General features: G+C 35.6%; 1 protein-coding gene across 1 annotated transcript in view; it reads right to left on the bottom strand.

Moving 5' to 3' along the window:
- Positions 1–11,896: 11,896 nt before the first annotated feature.
- The window catches only part of LOC139948053 (uncharacterized), a 40,337-nt gene continuing 34,520 nt past the window's right edge, over positions 11,897–17,713 (bottom strand). The window contains exons 25-26 of the mRNA XM_071946054.1: positions 17,150–17,328; positions 11,897–15,707 (exon numbers count right to left, since the gene is read on the bottom strand). Coding sequence (XP_071802155.1) covers positions 15,228–15,707; positions 17,150–17,328 — 659 coding nt within the window. The 3' untranslated portion in view covers positions 11,897–15,227. The remainder of the gene's footprint in view (positions 15,708–17,149; positions 17,329–17,713) is intronic.

Here is a 17,713-nt window from a genome sequence, read left to right as displayed (position 1 = left end):
GGCTGGTCATACAGACTTATGACTGTTGTTCCTTTCTTGGTCTGTGCACATAAGCCTTTTTAGATATGGCAGACACTATTAGTGCACTACTTGGTTCGGGTGTGTCTACCATACCTCATTATGGCTTATTTGGGCGATATGAACACTTTCTGACTGTGACTGGGGGGGTGGGTACAAAAAGGCATTATTTCCCTCTTAATTTTGTTTTGTGTACACTCGGCTCGACTCGAACTCGGTTTTATTAAACGGCTGGACTTACTACCCCTTGTCAAATTTTCAATTTTCGACCCAAATATTGATAAAAGGTCTGGACTTCCTTCCCCTTGTCGTTTTTTTAAATTTTGACCCAAATTTGATAAAACAGCTGAACTAATGGGCCTATCCCTTGTCATTTTTTTTCCTCCCAACTTAATAAAAGGGCTGGACCTACTACCCCTGGTCGGGTTTTTTTTTCTTCAATTTTTGATTCAAATTTTTTAAAACGGTTGGACTTGCCCCTTCTCGTTTTTTCAATTTTATACCCACAATTGCATAGTTGGACTTACCCCTTGTGGTTTTTTTCTTCTTTTGACCCAAATTTTACAAGGACACTTTGTCCTCATGATTGTTCCCCAAAATTCGATAAACGCTGGACTTACCTCATGTGATTGTTCATTTCTACACAACAAGAAATTCCCAAGAAATTCCCATTAACCCAAATCTCTGAATTCTACTCACTTTTATCAGCGTATAGTAGTTGTAATATAAACATTTACCCTGGAACCCACTTCCCCAAGACCAGTGATCTTGAGACACCACGCCTGCTGCTGGTGATATATAACCGAAATGCTTAAGAGCAGAGAGCAGTCCTACTTTTTAATCGTTTTCTCGAGATTATTTAGGCAGTTTTTGGAGGACTCAAACACTGTTTCCGCCAATCACACACAACGACCTCAAATTCCGTCTATTTTGGAGTGTTTAATTTTGTGTTGTATTATTAATATTATTGTTTATGTATTTTTTTTATATACTTATTTAACTGGCGCCGTAGCTAGTCCAAGAACGAATTGGACTGGGAGCTACGGGACCCGGGTTCAATTCCCGCGTGTGTATTTTTCTTTTTTGCTTGGACGCAGTGAGTGAATGAATTATTTAAGTAGTATAAAAATCATCTCCAATCACCAACGGGCACTGTGGCGACACGGTGCACTGGATAGTTCAATTGCGTGCTATCCAGAGCTGGTACACCGGTTCGAATCCCGCCCGTACCAAGAGGGACATGACTTTTACTGCTTGCACCAGTAATGGATTGGGGTCCGTCATGTCTATCCCCAAATTAGGTGTGGATGAAGATATTCCGTGTGGGAGAGTAAAGGAGGGACCGGGACTGGCAAGTCCCTTAAGGGTTCTAATGGGTGATCACCACGCTGGTTTCGGCCAGACTTTGAGTCCCCTGAATGCCTGGTCGTCACTCTGACTAACTCTTTGCACAAATTTACTTTAACGTTATTTAACTTAAAACAACTGTATACCAACAATATTTATAACCAATTTTAGCCACAAACTGAAAAAAAAATTGACAAATGGGCCTATACATAGGCCTTGTAGATTTTTTCGAGCAAAATTTGTAAGTTCACAAGGCCTTGTAGATTTTTTCAAGCAAACTTTGACAGACTTTGACAAGTTCACCTGGCCTTGTAGACTTTTTCGAGCAGAAGTTTACAAATTCACAAGGCTATAGACTTGTAGACTTTTTCAAGCAGAAATTTACAAATTCACAAGGCTATTTATGTAGACTTTTTCAAGCAAAAATTCACAAGGCTTTGTAGACTATTTCAAGTTCTACAATAGCCTTGTAGATTTTTTTCGAGCAAACTTTGACAAGCTCGCAAGGCTAGTCTTGTAGACTTTCAAGCATATTTTAACAAATTCACAAGGCCTTGTAGTCTTTTGCAAGCAAAAATTTACAAATTCACAAGGCCTTGTGAACTTTGCTCGAAAAAATCTTGTGAATTATTTGCATGAAAAAGTCAACGAATGCATTAGCCCTGTGAATTTGTCAATTTTTGCTTGAAGAAGTTACAAGGCCTAGTGAATTTGTCAATTTATGCAAGAAAAAGTCTACTTGTCAATTTGTGCTTGAAAAATTCTACAAGGCCTTGTGAATTTGTCAATTTCTTCTTGAAAAAGTCTACTTGTCAATTTTTGCTCGGCTATAGCCTTGTGAATTAGTTAATTTTGGCTTGCTTGAAAAGGTCTACAAGGCCATAGCCTTGTGAATTTTTGCTTGAAAAAGTCTACTTGTCAATTTGTACTTGAAAAACTATACTTGTCAAAGTTTGCTCGAAAAAATCTACGAGGCTATAGCCTTGTGAATTTGTGAATATTTTGCTTGAAAAGTCTACAAGGCTATATATATAGCCTTGTGATTTTGTCAAATTTTGCTTGAAAAAGTCTACAAGGTATATAGCCTTGTGATTATGTCAAATTTTACTTTAAAAAGTCTACAAGATTTTGCTTGAAAAAGTCTGCAAGGCTATAGCCTTGTGATTTAGTCAAATTTTGCTTGAAAAAGTCTACATAGCCTTGTGATTTTGTCAAATTTTGCTTGAAAAAGTCTACAAGACTATAGCCTTGTGAGTTTGTAATTTGTTGCTTGAAAAAGTCTATAGCCTTGTAAATTTGTACATTTATGCTTGAAAAAGTCTATAAGGATTTACCCTTGTGAATTTTTCAATTTTTGCTTGAAAAAATATACCCCTTGTGAATTTTTCAATTTTTGCTTGAACATTTTTACAAGCCTTGTGAAATTGTCAATTTCTGCTGGAAAAAGTCTACTTGTGAATTTTTGCTTGAAAAAATCTACAAGGCTATAGCCTCGTGAATTTTAAAATTTTTGCTTGAAAAAGTCTTGTGAATTTGTCATTTTCTGCTGGAAAAAGTCTACTTGTCAATTTTTGCTCGAAAAAATCTACAAACCTTGTGAATTTGTCAATTTTTGCTCGAAAAAATGTACAAGGCTATAGTCTTGTGATTTTGTCAAATTTTGCTTGAAAACGTCTGCAAGGCTTGTGATTATGTCAAATTTTGTATAACCTTGTGATTATGTCAAATTTTGCTTGAAAAAGTCTACAAGACTATAGCCTTGTGATTTTGTCAAATTTTGCTTGAAAAAGTTTACAAGACTGTAGCCTTGTGATTTTGTCAAATTTTGCTCGAAAAAGTCTACAAGACTTTAAGCCTTGTGATTTTGTCAAATTTTGTTTGAAAAGGTCAACAAGGCCTTGTGGTTTTGTCCAATTTTACTTGAAAAAGTCTACAAGACTATAGCCTTGTGATTATGTCAAATTTTGCTTGAAAAAGTCTACAAGACTATAGCCTTGTGATTTTGTCAAACTTTGCTTGAAAAAGCCTACAAGGCTTGTGATTATGTCAAATTTTGCTTGAATAAGTCTACAAGACTATAGCCTTGTGATTTTGTCAAATTTTGCATTAAAAAGTCTACAAGGCTCTTGTGGACTTGTCAAATTCTTCTTGAAAAAGCCTTTTCAAGCAAATATTTACAAGTAGACTTTTTCAAGCAGAAATTGACAAATTCACAAGGCTACAGCGTTGTAGACCTTTTCAAGCAAAAATTAACAAATTCACAAGGCCTTGTAGAGTTTTTCAAGCAAAAATTAAAAAATTCACAAGGCCTTTTGATTTTGTCAAATTTTGCTTGAAAAAGTCTACAAGGTATATAGCCTTGTGGTTTTGTCAAATTTTGCTTGAAAAAGTCTACAAGGTACATAGCCTTGTGATTATGTCAAATTTTGCTTGAAAAAGTCTACAAGGCTATAGCCTTGTGATTTTGTCAAATTCTGCTTGAAAAAGTCTGCAAGACTTGTGATTTTGTCAAATTTTGCTTGAAAAAGTCTACAAGACTATAGCCTTGTGATTATGTCAATTTTTGCTTGAAAAAATATACCCCTTGTATATTTTTCAATTTTTGCTTGAACATTTTTACAATCCTTGTGAAATTGTCAATTTCTGCTGGAAAAAGTCTACTTGTGAATTTTTGCTTGAAAAAATCTACAGGGCTATAGCCTCGTGAATTTTTAAAATTTTTGCTTGAAAAAGTCTTGTGAATTTGTCATTTTCTGCTGGAAAAAGTCTACATGTCAATTTTTGCTCGAAAAAATCTACAAACCTTGTGAATTTGTCAATTTTTGCTCGAAAAAATGTACAAGGCTATAGTCTTGTGATTTTGTCAAATTTTGCTTGAAAAAGTCTGCAAGGCTTGTGATTATGTCAAATTTTGTATAACCTTGTGATTATGTCAAATTTTGCTTGAAAAAGTCTACAAGACTATATATAGCCTTGTGATTTTGTCAAATTTTGCTTGAAAAAGTTTACAAGACTGTAGCCTTGTGATTTTGTCAAATTTTGCTCGAAAAAGTCTACAAGACTATAAGCCTTGTGATTTTGTCAAATTTTGTTTGAAAAGGTCAACAAGGCTATATAGTCTTGTGATTATGTCAAATTTTGCTTGAAAAAGTCTACAAGGCCTTGTGGTTTTGTCCAATTTTACTTGAAAAAGTCTACAAGACTATAGCCTTGTGATTATGTCAAATTTTGCTTGAAAAAGTCTACAAGACTTGAAAAGTCTACAAGGCTTGTGATTATGTCAAATTTTGCTTGAAAAAGTCTACAAGACTATAGCCTTGTGATTTTGTCAAATTTTGCTTGAAAAAGTCTGCAAGGCTATAGCCTTGTGGTTTTGTCAAAGTTTGCTTGAAAAAGTCTACAAGGTACATAGCCTTGTGATTTTGTCAAATTCTGCTTGAAAAAGTCTGCAAGACTTGTGATTATGTCAAATTTTGCTTGAAAAAGTCTACAAGGCTATATATAGCCTTGTGATTTTGTCAAATTTTGCTTGAAAAGTCTGCAAGGCTATAGCCTTGTGATTTTGTCAAATTTTGCTTGAAAAAGTCTACAAGACTATAGCCTTGTGATTTTGTCAAATTTTGCTCGAAAAAATCTACAAGGCTATAGCCTTGTGATTTTGTCAAATTTTGCTTGAAAAAGTCTGCAAGGCTATAGCCTTGTGTTTTTGTCAAATTTTGCTTGAAAAAGTCTACAAGACTATAGCCTTGTGATTATGTCAAATTTTGCTTGAAAAAGTCTACAAGGCTATAGCCTTGTGATTTTGTCAAATTCTGCTTGAAAAAGTCTGCAAGACTATAGCCTTGTGGTTTTGTCCAATTTTACTTGAAAAAGTCTACAGGACTATAGCCTTGTGATTATGTCAAATTTTGCTTGAAAAAGTCTACAAGACTTGTGATTATGTCAAAGTTTGCTTGAAAAAGTCTACAAGGCTATAGCCTTGTGATTTTGTCAAATTTTGCTTGAAAAAGTCTACAAGACTATAGCCTTGTGATTTTGTCAAATTTTGCTCGAAAAAGTCTACAAGACTATAGCCTTGTGATTTTGTCAAATTTTGCTTGAAAAAGTCTACAAGGCTATAGCCTTGTGGTTTTGTCCAATTTTACTTGAAAAAGTCTACAAGACTATAGCCTTGTGATTTTGTCAAATTCTGCTTGAAAAAGTCTGCAAGGCTATAGCCTTGTGGTTTTGTCCAATTTTACTTGAAAAAGTCTACAGGACTATAGCCTTGTGATTATGTCAAATTTTGCTTGAAAAAGTCTACAAGACTTGTGATTATGTCAAATTTTGCTTGAAAAAGTCTACAAGGCTATAGCCTTGTGATTTTGTCAAATTCTGCTTGAAAAAGTCTGCAAGGCTATAGCCTTGTGGTTTTGTCCAATTTTACTTGAAAAAGTCTACAGGACTATAGCCTTGTGATTATGTCAAATTTTGCTTGAAAAAGTCTACAAGACTTGTGATTATGTCAAAGTTTGCTTGAAAAAGTCTACAAGGCTATAGCCTTGTGATTTTGTCAAATTTTGCTTGAAAAAGTCTACAAGACTATAGCCTTGTGATTTTGTCAAATTTTGCTCGAAAAAGTCTACAAGACTATAGCCTTGTGATTTTGTCAAATTTTGCTTGAAAAAGTCTACAAGGCTATAGCCTTGTGGTTTTGTCCAATTTTACTTGAAAAAGTCTACAAGACTATAGCCTTGTGATTTTGTCAAATTCTGCTTGAAAAAGTCTGCAAGGCTATAGCCTTGTGGTTTTGTCCAATTTTACTTGAAAAAGTCTACAGGACTATAGCCTTGTGATTATGTCAAATTTTGCTTGAAAAAGTCTACAAGACTTGTGATTATGTCAAATTTTGCTTGAAAAAGTCTACAAGGCTATAGCCTTGTGATTTTGTCAAATTTTACTTGAAAAAGTCTACAAGGTATATAGCCTTGTGGTTTTGTCCAATTTTACTTGAAAAAGTCTACAGGACTATAGCCTTGTGATTTTGTCAAAATTTGCTTGAAAAAGTCTACAAGACTTGTGATTTTGTCAAATTTTGCTTGAAAAAGTCTACAAGACTATAGCCTTGTGATTTTGTCAAATTTTGCTCGAAAAAGTCTACAAGACTATAGCCTTGTGATTTTGTCAAATTTTGCTTGAAAAAGTCTACAAGGCTATAGCATTGTGGTTTTGTCCAATTTTACTTGAAAAAGTCTACAAGACTATAGCCTTGTGATTTTGTCAAATTCTGCTTGAAAAAGTCTGCAAGGCTATAGCCTTGTGGTTTTGTCCAATTTTACTTGAAAAAGTCTACAGGACTATAGCCTTGTGATTATGTCAAATTTTGCTTGAAAAAGTCTACAAGACTTGTGATTATGTCAAATTTTGCTTGAAAAAGTCTACAAGGCTATAGCCTTGTGATTTTGTCAAATTTTGCTTGAAAAAGTCTACAAGGTATATAGCCTTGTGATTATGTCAAAGTTTGCTTGAAAAAGTCTACAAGGCTATAGCCTTGTGATTTTGTCAAATTTTGCTTGAAAAAGTCTACAATCAATAGCCTTGTGATTTTGTCAAATTTTGCTCGAAAAAGTCTACAAGACTATAGCCTTGTGATTTTGTCAAATTTTGCTTGAAAAAGTCTACAAGGTATATAGCCTTGTGATTATGTCAAATTTTGCTTGAAAAAGTCTACAAGGCTATAGCCTTGTGATTTTGTCAAATTTTGCTTGAAAAAGTCTGCAAGGCTATAGCCTTGTGATTTTGTCAAATTTTGCTTGAAAAAGTCTACAAGACTATAGCCTTGTGATTTTGTCAAATTTTGCTTGAAAAAGTCTGCAAGGCTATAGCCTTGTGATTTTGTCAAATTTTGCTCGAAAAAGTCTACAAGACTATAGCCTTGTGATTTTGTCAAATTTTGCTTGAAAAAGTCTACAAGGCTATAGCCTTGTGGTTTTGTCCAATTTTACTTGAAAAAGTCTACAAGACTATAGCCTTGTGATTTTGTCAAATTCTGCTTGAAAAAGTCTGCAAGGCTATAGCCTTGTGGTTTTGTCCAATTTTACTTGAAAAAGTCTACAGGACTATAGCCTTGTGATTATGTCAAATTTTGCTTGAAAAAGTCTACAAGACTTGTGATTATGTCAAATTTTGCTTGAAAAAGTCTACAAGGCTATAGCCTTGTGATTTTGTCAAATTTTGCTTGAAAAAGTCTACAAGGTATATAGCCTTGTGATTATGTCAAAGTTTGCTTGAAAAAGTCTACAAGGCTATAGCCTTGTGATTTTGTCAAATTTTGCTTGAAAAAGTCTACAAGACTATAGCCTTGTGATTTTGTCAAATTTTGCTCGAAAAAGTCTACAAGACTATAGCCTTGTGATTTTGTCAAATTTTGCTCGAAAAAGTCTACAAGGCTATAGCCTTGTGGTTTTGTCCAATTTTACTTGAAAAAGTCTACAAGACTATAGCCTTGTGATTTTGTCAAATTCTGCTTGAAAAAGTCTGCAAGGCTATAGCCTTGTGGTTTTGTCCAATTTTACTTGAAAAAGTCTACAGGACTATAGCCTTGTGATTATGTCAAATTTTGCTTGAAAAAGTCTACAAGGCTATAGCCTTGTGATTTTGTCAAATTTTGCTTGAAAAAGTCTACAAGGTATATAGCCTTGTGATTATGTCAAAGTTTGCTTGAAAAAGTCTACAAGGCTATAGCCTTGTGATTTTGTCAAATTTTGCTTGAAAAAGTCTACAAGACTATAGCCTTGTGATTTTGTCAAATTTTGCTCGAAAAAGTCTACAAGACTATAGCCTTGTGATTTTGTCAAATTTTGCTTGAAAAAGTCTACAAGGCTATATATAGCCTTGTGGTTTTGTCCAATTTTACTTGAAAAAGTCTACAAGACTATAGCCTTGTGATTATGTCAAATTTTGCTTGAAAAAGTCTACAAGACTTGTGATTATGTCAAATTTTGCTTGAAAAAGTCTACAAGGCTATAGCCTTGTGATTTTGTCAAATTTTGCTTGAAAAAGTCTACAAGGTATATAGCCTTGTGATTATGTCAAATTTTGCTTGAAAAAGTCTACAAGGCTATAGCCTTGTGATTTTGTCAAATTTTGCTTGAAAAAGTCTGCAAGGCTATAGCCTTGTGATTTTGTCAAATTTTGCTCGAAAAAGTCTACAAGACTATAGCCTTGTGATTTTGTCAAATTTTGCTTGAAAAAGTCTGCAAGGCTATAGCCTTGTGTTTTTGTCAAATTTTGCTTGAAAAAGTGTACAAGGTATATAGCCTTGTGATTATGTCAAATTTTGCTTGAAAAAGTCTGCAAGGCTATAGCCTTGTGGTTTTGTCCAATTTTACTTGAAAAAGTCTACAAGACTATAGCCTTGTGATTATGTCAAATTTTGCTTGAAAAAGTCTACAAGACTTGTGATTATGTCAAATTTTGCTTGAAAAAGTCTACAAGGCTATAGCCTTGTGATTTTGTCAAATTTTGCTTGAAAAAGTCTACAAGGTATATAGCCTTGTGATTTTGTCAAATTTTGCTTGAAAAAGTCTACAAGGTATATAGCCTTGTGATTATGTCAAATTTTGCTCGAAAAAGTCTACAAGACTATAGCCTTGTGATTTTGTCAAATTTTGCTTGAAAAAGTCTACAAGGCTTGTGGTTATGTCAAATTTGGCTTGAAAAAGTCTGCATGGCTATAGTATTGTGATTATGTCAAATTTTGCTTGAAAAAGTCTACAAGGCTATAGCCTTGTGAATTTGTATATATTTGCTTGAAAAAGTCTACAAGGCCTTTTGAATTTTTCAATTTATGCTTGAAAAAGTCTATAAGGCTTTATTAGTCTTGTGAATTTTTCAATTTTTGCTTGAAAAAGTCTGCAAGGCTATAGTCTTGTGATTATGTCAAATTTTGTATAACCTTGTGATTTTGTCAAATTTTGCTTGAAAAAGTCTACAAGGCTATAGCCTTGTGATTTTGTCAAAGTTTGCTTGAAAAAGTCTACAAGGTATATAGCCTTGTAATTATGTCAAATTTTACTTTAAAAAGTCTACAAGATTTTGTCAAATTTTGCTTGAAAAAGTCTACAAATGTGATTTAGTCAAATTTTGCTTGAAAAAGTCTACAAAGCTATAGTCTTGTGATTTTGTCAAATTTTGCTTGAAAAAGTCTGCAAGGCTATAGCCTTGTGATTTTGTCAAATTTTGCTTGAAAAAGTCTACAAGGCTCTTGTGAACTTGTCAAATTCTTCTTGAAAAAGCCTTTTCAAGCAAATATTTACAAGTAGACTTTTTCAAGCAAAAATTTACAAGGCTATAGCCTTGTGTAATTTTTTAATTTTTGCTTGAAAAACTCTACAAGGCTTTGTGAATTTGTAAATTTTTGCTTGAAAAAGTCTACAAGGCCTTTTGAATTTTTCAATTTATGCTTGAAAAAGTCTACAAGGCTATATAGCCTTGTGAATTTGTAAGTTTTTGCTTGAAAAAGTCTACAAGGCCTTGTGAATTTTTCAATTTTGCTTGAAAAAGTCTACAAGGCTATATAGCCTTGTGAATTTGTCAATTTCTGCTTGAAAAAGTCTATAAGGCTTAGCCTTGTAAAGTTGTTAATTTCTGCTGGAAAAAGTATACTCGTCAATTTTTGCTTGAAAAAGTCTAGAAGGCCTCGTGAATTTGTCAATTTCTGCTGGAAAAAGTCTACTTGTCAATTTTTGCTTGAAATATCTACAAGGCTATAGCCTTGTGAATTTGTAAATTTTTGCTTTCTTGAAAAAAATCTACAAGGAAAGATTTGTGAACGTTTGCTTGAAAAAGTCTACAAGGCCTTGTGAATTTGTAAATTTTTGCTTGAATAAGTCATTTGTCAATTTGTGCTTGAAAAACTATACTTGTCAAAGTTTGCTCGAAAAAATCTACAAGGCTATAGCCTGTGAATTTGTAATTTTTTGCTTGAAAAAGTCTACAATGCTTTGAACTTGTCAAATTTTGCTTGAAAAAGTCTACTTGTGAATTTGTCAATTTCTGCTTGAAAAAGTCTACAAGGCTTGTGAACTTGTCAAAGTTTGCTTGAAAACAATCTACAAAGCTATTGTAGAACTTGTCAATTTTTGCTTGAAAAAGTCTACAACGCTGTAGCCTTGTGAATTTGTCAATTTCTGCTTGAAAAAGTCTACTTGTAAATATTTGCTTGAAAAGGTCTACAAGGCCTTGCGAATTTGTCAATTTTTGCTTGAAAAAGTCTACAACCCTGTAGCCTTGTGAATTTGTCAATTTCTGCTTGAAAAAGTCTACTTGTCAAGTTTAGGCCTATTCGTCAAATTTTGTGTTCAGTTTGTGGCTCAAATTGGTTATAAATATTGTTGGTATATAGGTGTTAAGTTAAATAAAGTTCAAGTAAATTTGTGCAAAGAGTTAGTCAGAGTGACGACCAGGCTTTCAGGGGACTCAAAGTCTGGCCGAAACCAGCGTGGTGATCACCCATTAGAACCCTTAAGGGACTTGCAGTCCCGGTCCCTCCTTTACTCTCCCACACGGAATATCTTCATCCACACCTAATTTGGGGATAGACATGACGGACCCCAATCCATTACTGGTGCAAGCAGTAAAAGTCATGTCCCTCTTGGTACGGGCGGGATTCGAACCGGTGTACCAGCTCTGGATAGCACGCAATTGAACTATCCAGTGCACCGTGTCGCCACAGTGCCCGTTGGTGATTGGAGATGATTTTGTATTCTTCTTATATGATGTATTGCGTAACAGCAAAGACTTAAAAAACATAAAGAAAATACTTTTTAGACACGGGGTTCGAACCGGGGTCAGTACCACTGCAAGCTGACCCTTAGCCAAATAGGCTACGGTGCCCTTCACACTTATTTGGGGAGTTATGCGTTGGTATGCATCATATTAGTCCTATTAGAAACAAAGACGAGGTTCAAATCTAAGTGAAAGTTTTTGTGTTAACACAGAAATCATTTCTTTGTTTACACTTTCAGCGTTTTAGAACAAACGTTCAATGTGTTTTGACTAAAGAAGTTCGGTGTTTGAAATCTGTTAGGCCTACTTTCTTTTAAAATGCTGGACTTACCCCTTGTGAGCATGTCAATTTTCGACCAACTTAAAACTACTATGGACTTACCCACTGTCGTTTATTCAATTTGTGATCCCAATTCGTTTTTTATTCTTCAATTTTGTACCCAAATTTGACAAGTAGGGCCTACACAAGGCCCATTAGCCTTTTTCACAAGTACACAAGGTCATATAGGCCAACATTTTTTTCAGGCAAAATTTGATAAGCCTTTTTTTCAAAGGCAAAACTTGACAAGTACACAAGGTTACTACGAAAAATACAGTACAGGGAAATTTTTCTTGCGAGAAACGGGCTTAGGAAACGGGCTTGAACAAAAGAAATTACTGCCCATTTTTATAAAATTATGTCACACAATGACCCCCATAAGGACAGACCCATCTTACTAAAGTGGTATATATTTATAAGAAAAAGAAACTCTACACAAATATATATTTTATTCGCTTTTATTTGAAATAACACACTTAAATATTTGTACATCGTGTTTGAATGTTCACACACTAATCATAGTGTGTGTGCAGAATAGATGAGAAAAAAAGCAAACCTCTAGTGACACAACAACATCTGCTTCCTGTTCACACACAGGAAAAACATACAATCCTTGATAAATACTGTGTAATGAGAGATAACAACAGAGACTGGACACATTTTCTAAAGCTGTTTCTTTAAAATATTAACACACATATCCTGTCAAAAATAACATGTCTCCCCTGTTAAAAAATAGCAAGCCTCCTCTGTTACAAAATAGCATGCCTCCTCTGTTAAAAAATAACAAGCCCACTCTTTTTAGAAATAACAAGCCTCCTCTGTCAAAAATATCAAGCCTCCCCTGTTAAAAAGTAATAAGTCTCCTCTTTTAAAAAATAACAAGACTCAACTTTAAAAAAAGAGTAAAATAAAACCACTACTTTTCCGCACAAAAACTCCCCCACACCATGTCATAAATATTTAAGGGAATATGTATACAGTGTAATATAATTATGTGATTTCTTATGGTACATTCCAAGGCATAACCAGGAAGGCTAAATATACTACAAGTCATTGTGATAAATTGTACACTTTTAACGCCTACGAAAGGTTTTGATTTAAGGCCTCATATAACATCATTAAAAAATGAAACATTTGCAAACAATTTTTTCCTATTTTTAAACAATCAAAATTACACATGCAGGAAGTCTAGAACTCAATTTCACAAAGTAACAAGATTAGACTTTTGTTGTTTATCAATCTTAATTGCAAAGCAAAGTGTCTGATGACTGAATCTTTTTAGATCCTAAAAAATGTGTCACAATTTGATAAAATTGATGGACTCCCCTTTGTGAATTTTTTACCATTGATTACTGATTGATCTATTTTTGTTTCTGAAAGATAAAGGTTACATCCCAAGTCAAATTATTAAAAAATGTCAATACTTCCCAAGTCAGTAAAGAAGTTCTACAGTTACATCTGGAAGTGTTAAAATTGAAGTTGAGCAACCATAGTTAAGGGAATCAATGTGTGGTGAAGAGGTTTTCATCTAGTGGTTAATCGCATCGAACCAGGCCTCGGCGAGTTCAAACCACTAGTTGATAACCGATTCAACACTTTGACTCCCATTCATAAATATCTTTTTCGGTCAAAAACATCATCACTTTTTGGTAAAAAAGTAAAATAAATGCAAAAATTATAATTTTTAAAATGATTTCTTTCAACACAACACCCCTCCAGCTATGAAATGGTAAAGCCCTCCGCCGCACATCGTGCGTATCGCGTGATGTGGCACAACTGTTTCAGCCGTTGCTCTCGACCAATAGGAATGAAGAAACTGTCTTATAAGAACAGGTGCAAGGTTGCGTGTCACGCCCATGAATTAACACTTTTTACCGGTCATAAACAAAGGTTTATACACACCCACGTGACGCGCTCTCCACCAATAGGAATAGCGAAACTGTCTCAGGTATTTATGAATGCATCTTGTAACCCAGGCTGCCAGGTGATGGGGACCTGTAAGGACCAATACAGTATTGTGTTGGGACTGACCCCTTACAAAGAGCTTGGGGTTGTATGCTCCGACGGAGTTGATAAAGTTAAAGGAGAGGTCCAAGTACACCCAATTAACAGAGATAAATTAGAAAGCACCTTGATGACATGTAGCTACTGAGATATGTGTTACCTTTATAAGAAAATATTATAATGATTAATGACAACTTATCTTAAAGACACTAGACACTATTGGTAAATGTCAAAGACCAGTCTTCTCACTTGGTGTATCTTAACATATGCATAAGATAACAAACCTGTGAAAATTTGAGTTTGATTGGTCGGCAGAGTTGCAAGATAACTATGAACGAAAAAAACACCATTGTCACACGAAGTTGTGTGCTCTCAGATGCTTGATTTCGAGACCTCGAGTTCTAAACTTGCGGTCTCGAAATCAAATTCGTGGACAATTACTTTTTTTCTCATAAACTACGTCACCTCAGAGGGAGCCGTTTCTCACAATGTTTTATACTAGCAACCGCTCCCCATTACTTGCTACCAAGCAAGGTTTTTTGCTGATAATTATTTGGACTAATTACCAATAGTGTCCACTGCCTTTACAGGGAAGATTTTATGTTTTGGAATCACTCTTGAAATGAATGGCAATAAAAACTTTTGGTTAGAAGCCTAACAGCGTTTTGAGAAACATTTCAATTCAAAGTAAGGTGGTTATTGTAAAAAGAGATCAGTTTGTATGCCTAAGATTTGAATCTGAGAAGCGTTACTGTCAGTAATGCTTCTCAGATTGTGTATTCCTATTAGGGATTATTCTTCCTGCAATGGACATAACTGCTCAAGATTTTTTTAAATATCTTAAAAACGGGACACAGAAAAAGAAATTGTTAGTTTTCCCACTATAGGCTTAAAGGGAAGGTACACGTTTGGTAATTGTTAAAGACCAGTCTTCAACTCGATTTAGAGTGAAGTTTGTTCCAATTTCACTCCGAAAGAGATTGACTTTCAAAAGAGCCAAATAAAAACTTGGTCTGATCAATAAAAAAAAAGAGAGAATATCCCCTTTTAGAGTGGAGATTTCACAAGCATGATTATTTCACATTCGAAACAATTACAAAAAGCTGCTCAGTAGTAACATTATTTAAAAAGAGCACCATTAAATTCCAGACCTTTATTTAAAATGCAAAAAATGTACTGAATATGACCATGGCAAGAAATTTGAAATTTCTAAATTCACTTTCTACTCAAAAACGAAAATTCAGCACCACTAATATATTAACATACAGTTAGATGGTGTTGCTTTCTTCCACTTCATTTTTGTTTAAAGTTGTAATTCACAGATTTGCACAATGACCAGGTCCAAATTTCAGGGGGAGCTGCCTAGGCACAAAAAGCAGCTAGGCACAAAACAAAGTTTGGTTAGCAGAAATAGGTTTCCTGTAAAAACACCATTTCACATGTAAAACCTGGACTGGACTAAATAGTGCTTAGCAGAAATTTTTAAGCATTATTTTCTGCTTTAAGAAATTGGGCTCAGAGTAGTGATGAATATTCAAATATGTAAATGGTGCAAAAAAGTTTATTAATGTAAAACTTTGAAGCTCTCTAAAGCATAGTGATGAATACTCAAAATGTATAATATTTATTACTGTGAAACTTTGAAGCTCTCTAAAGCATAAAATTGAATATTCAAATTATGTTATGTTGTGAATTATCTTTTCTGTGAAACTTTGAAGCACTCTTCATCATAGTGATGAATATTCAAATATTCAAACGGTATGAATATTCATTACTGTGAAACTTTGAAGCTCTCTAAAGCATCAATCTGTTCCTGTATCTCAGTCACCTGTATCTGTGTATTGTCCAACCACACTTGCTGCTCTGCGACAGCCTGACTCAACGATGTCACCAACTGCGCAAAGTCCCCTTGTGTGAACGTCGCCCTCGCTTGCTCAATTCTAACCATCAACGCGGGCAACTCTGCCAGGTCCACCTGCTGGATATTCCGGACGTCATCTAAGAGTTTACTGGTCGCTGCTTCGGTCGCGAGGGCCTCGTCCGTTGCCGTCTGCGCTTCTGTGTTTGCTTGGAGAACTAATCCCTCTAAGGTTACCAGGTCTGGTGTGTAAAGATCGCACTGCGCTTTAGCCGGCTGGTACTGCGTGGCGTTGATTGTGCGAATGGAGTTTGTTATTTCACTGGTGTCCTGAAGTTTAGTGGCGGATTCAGTTGCTAGTTGCTGAGCCTTCTGGCTCACTGGTCGGATGTTCTGATGAATGGAAAGGAGAGTCATTGTATAAATTAATACGACTAAAGCTTGATTTAAACTTCCTGCGAAAAATGCGAAGCGAGTTTTGACGTCACATGGCTGTTTTCGCAGTGAATGTTTCACAGGAGTTGAACACAGTTTCACTTTTGCAAATTATTCATTGCAAATTTTGACGTCACATGGCTGTTTTAGCAGCGAATGTTTTGCAGGAGTTGAACACAGTTTCACTTTTGCACATTTTTCATTGCGAGTTTGTGAGGTCAAAAATTCGTATCGCATTCGCATACGCATTCGCAGGAAGTATGAACCGGGCTTGAGGCTGAGTAAACATATTAACATTTGGAAGAGTTGTCTCGGGGCCCTTTTAAAACCACAACTTAGGCTTCGGCTTTGGCTCCATTAGCCATTTCAAAGCAGTGACATTTTGCACTGTGTTTCCAAAATCAGCCGGAGCCACAGCTAGATCCTAAGCCGAGGTTTAGGACAACGAAACCTATTAACCCCTTGACACTCGGGCGACTGTGCCACGCTCACCATTTTGGTGGTCAATTGGATTTATGTGTAAAACACCACGTCGCCTAAAATGTGCACTTATGTGAAATAACGCACAAATGACATTGCCCACCAGTATGGTGCATCCAAGATATTCTGATGATGAGGTCAGGTGAATTGGGTCAATTCTTCATAAAATGCTTCTGGGTTCGGACTTCAAAATGTCACACAGAAACAAATTTAATCAAGCATAAATTACAACTAATTCTGAGCTGTGGACTATTTCTTTATTATGAATTTATTGGTAAATAGATGAATGTATAAGGATAAATTGTGGCAGGTGCATTTAACCCATAGAGTTATATATAAGAAACTAGAGGGCGCACGAGTGATCCTACGTGCACAAACGCCACGGGACCGCAAGATAACAAGCACGTCATTCTGCATGCGCATTGAATATGAAATACACGTTTGAGGTTTTTTTTATTGAACGCTCACGCGATGCTGTTTGTTCAACTTACAAAATGGCCGCACAAACACACGCTGTGAGATGCCAGTTTTGTCAACTTAGAAAATGGCCACCAGTTCTTATAAATAACTCTATGATTGAACCCCAGCTTGGGTCGATCTGTCTCCAGGTATAGACCTTTATCATGCTGTCTCCATATTGGTCATGTTCCTTGTATCGAATGACAATAATGAATGCTAATAATCATTTTGCAAAATAGGAACCAGACTATTTTTCTTCCAGCCTCGGATTGGTTTCATTGATATCAATGGGAAAAATTCAAGATGGCTGCACCATGACAAAGGTTTATAGCTCTGTGTGCCGGTCTCCAGGCCTATGTATTTTTGGAGCAGCGTGTATTTTGAACATTACGCATGTGGCTCGAGCACCTAATGGAGCCTGGAGCCGGAGCCCGAGATTTAAGAAAGGTGCCAGGACTTACCTGTGCCTCAGCTTCCACACTCTGGAGTGCTTGGTTAGCCGTAGTGAGTCCCTCCTTAGCCGTGATATTGATTGGAGTCAACTGAGCCTTTAGATCTGTTGCTAATGTAGTACTCTCACTACTTAGAGTCTGGATTGACGTCTGCTTCAAGAGAGCTTCATCAGCAGCAGTTCGGGCCGCTGCAGAAAAAAAAGGTATAAAAATCAGGCCTCGCCAAACCTCATTAAACTGTTAGAGGCAGTGGACACTATTGGTAAAAACTCAAAATAATTTTTAGCATAAACCCTTACTTGGTAACGAGTAATGGGGAGAGGTTGATTGTGAGAAACGGCTCCCTCTGAAGTAACGTAGTTTTCAAGAAAGAAGTAACTTTTCTACGAATTTGGTTTTGAGTCTCCAGAATTAGATTTTGAGGTCTTGACATCAAGCATCTTAAAGCACACAACATCGTGTGACAAGGGTTTTTTTCCTTTCAAGAAGTTCATACTATACCCATATAGGGTTTGAATCCCAGTCACAACAACTGTGTCCTTGAGTATTACAGGCACGCCACCATAATTGCTT

Source organism: Asterias amurensis, chromosome 15 (assembly GCF_032118995.1).
Source record: "Asterias amurensis chromosome 15, ASM3211899v1".
Taxonomy (NCBI): domain Eukaryota; kingdom Metazoa; phylum Echinodermata; class Asteroidea; order Forcipulatida; family Asteriidae; genus Asterias; species Asterias amurensis.
The sequence above is the reverse complement of the archived record's forward strand: the minus strand, read 5'-3'. Positions and strand labels throughout refer to the sequence as shown.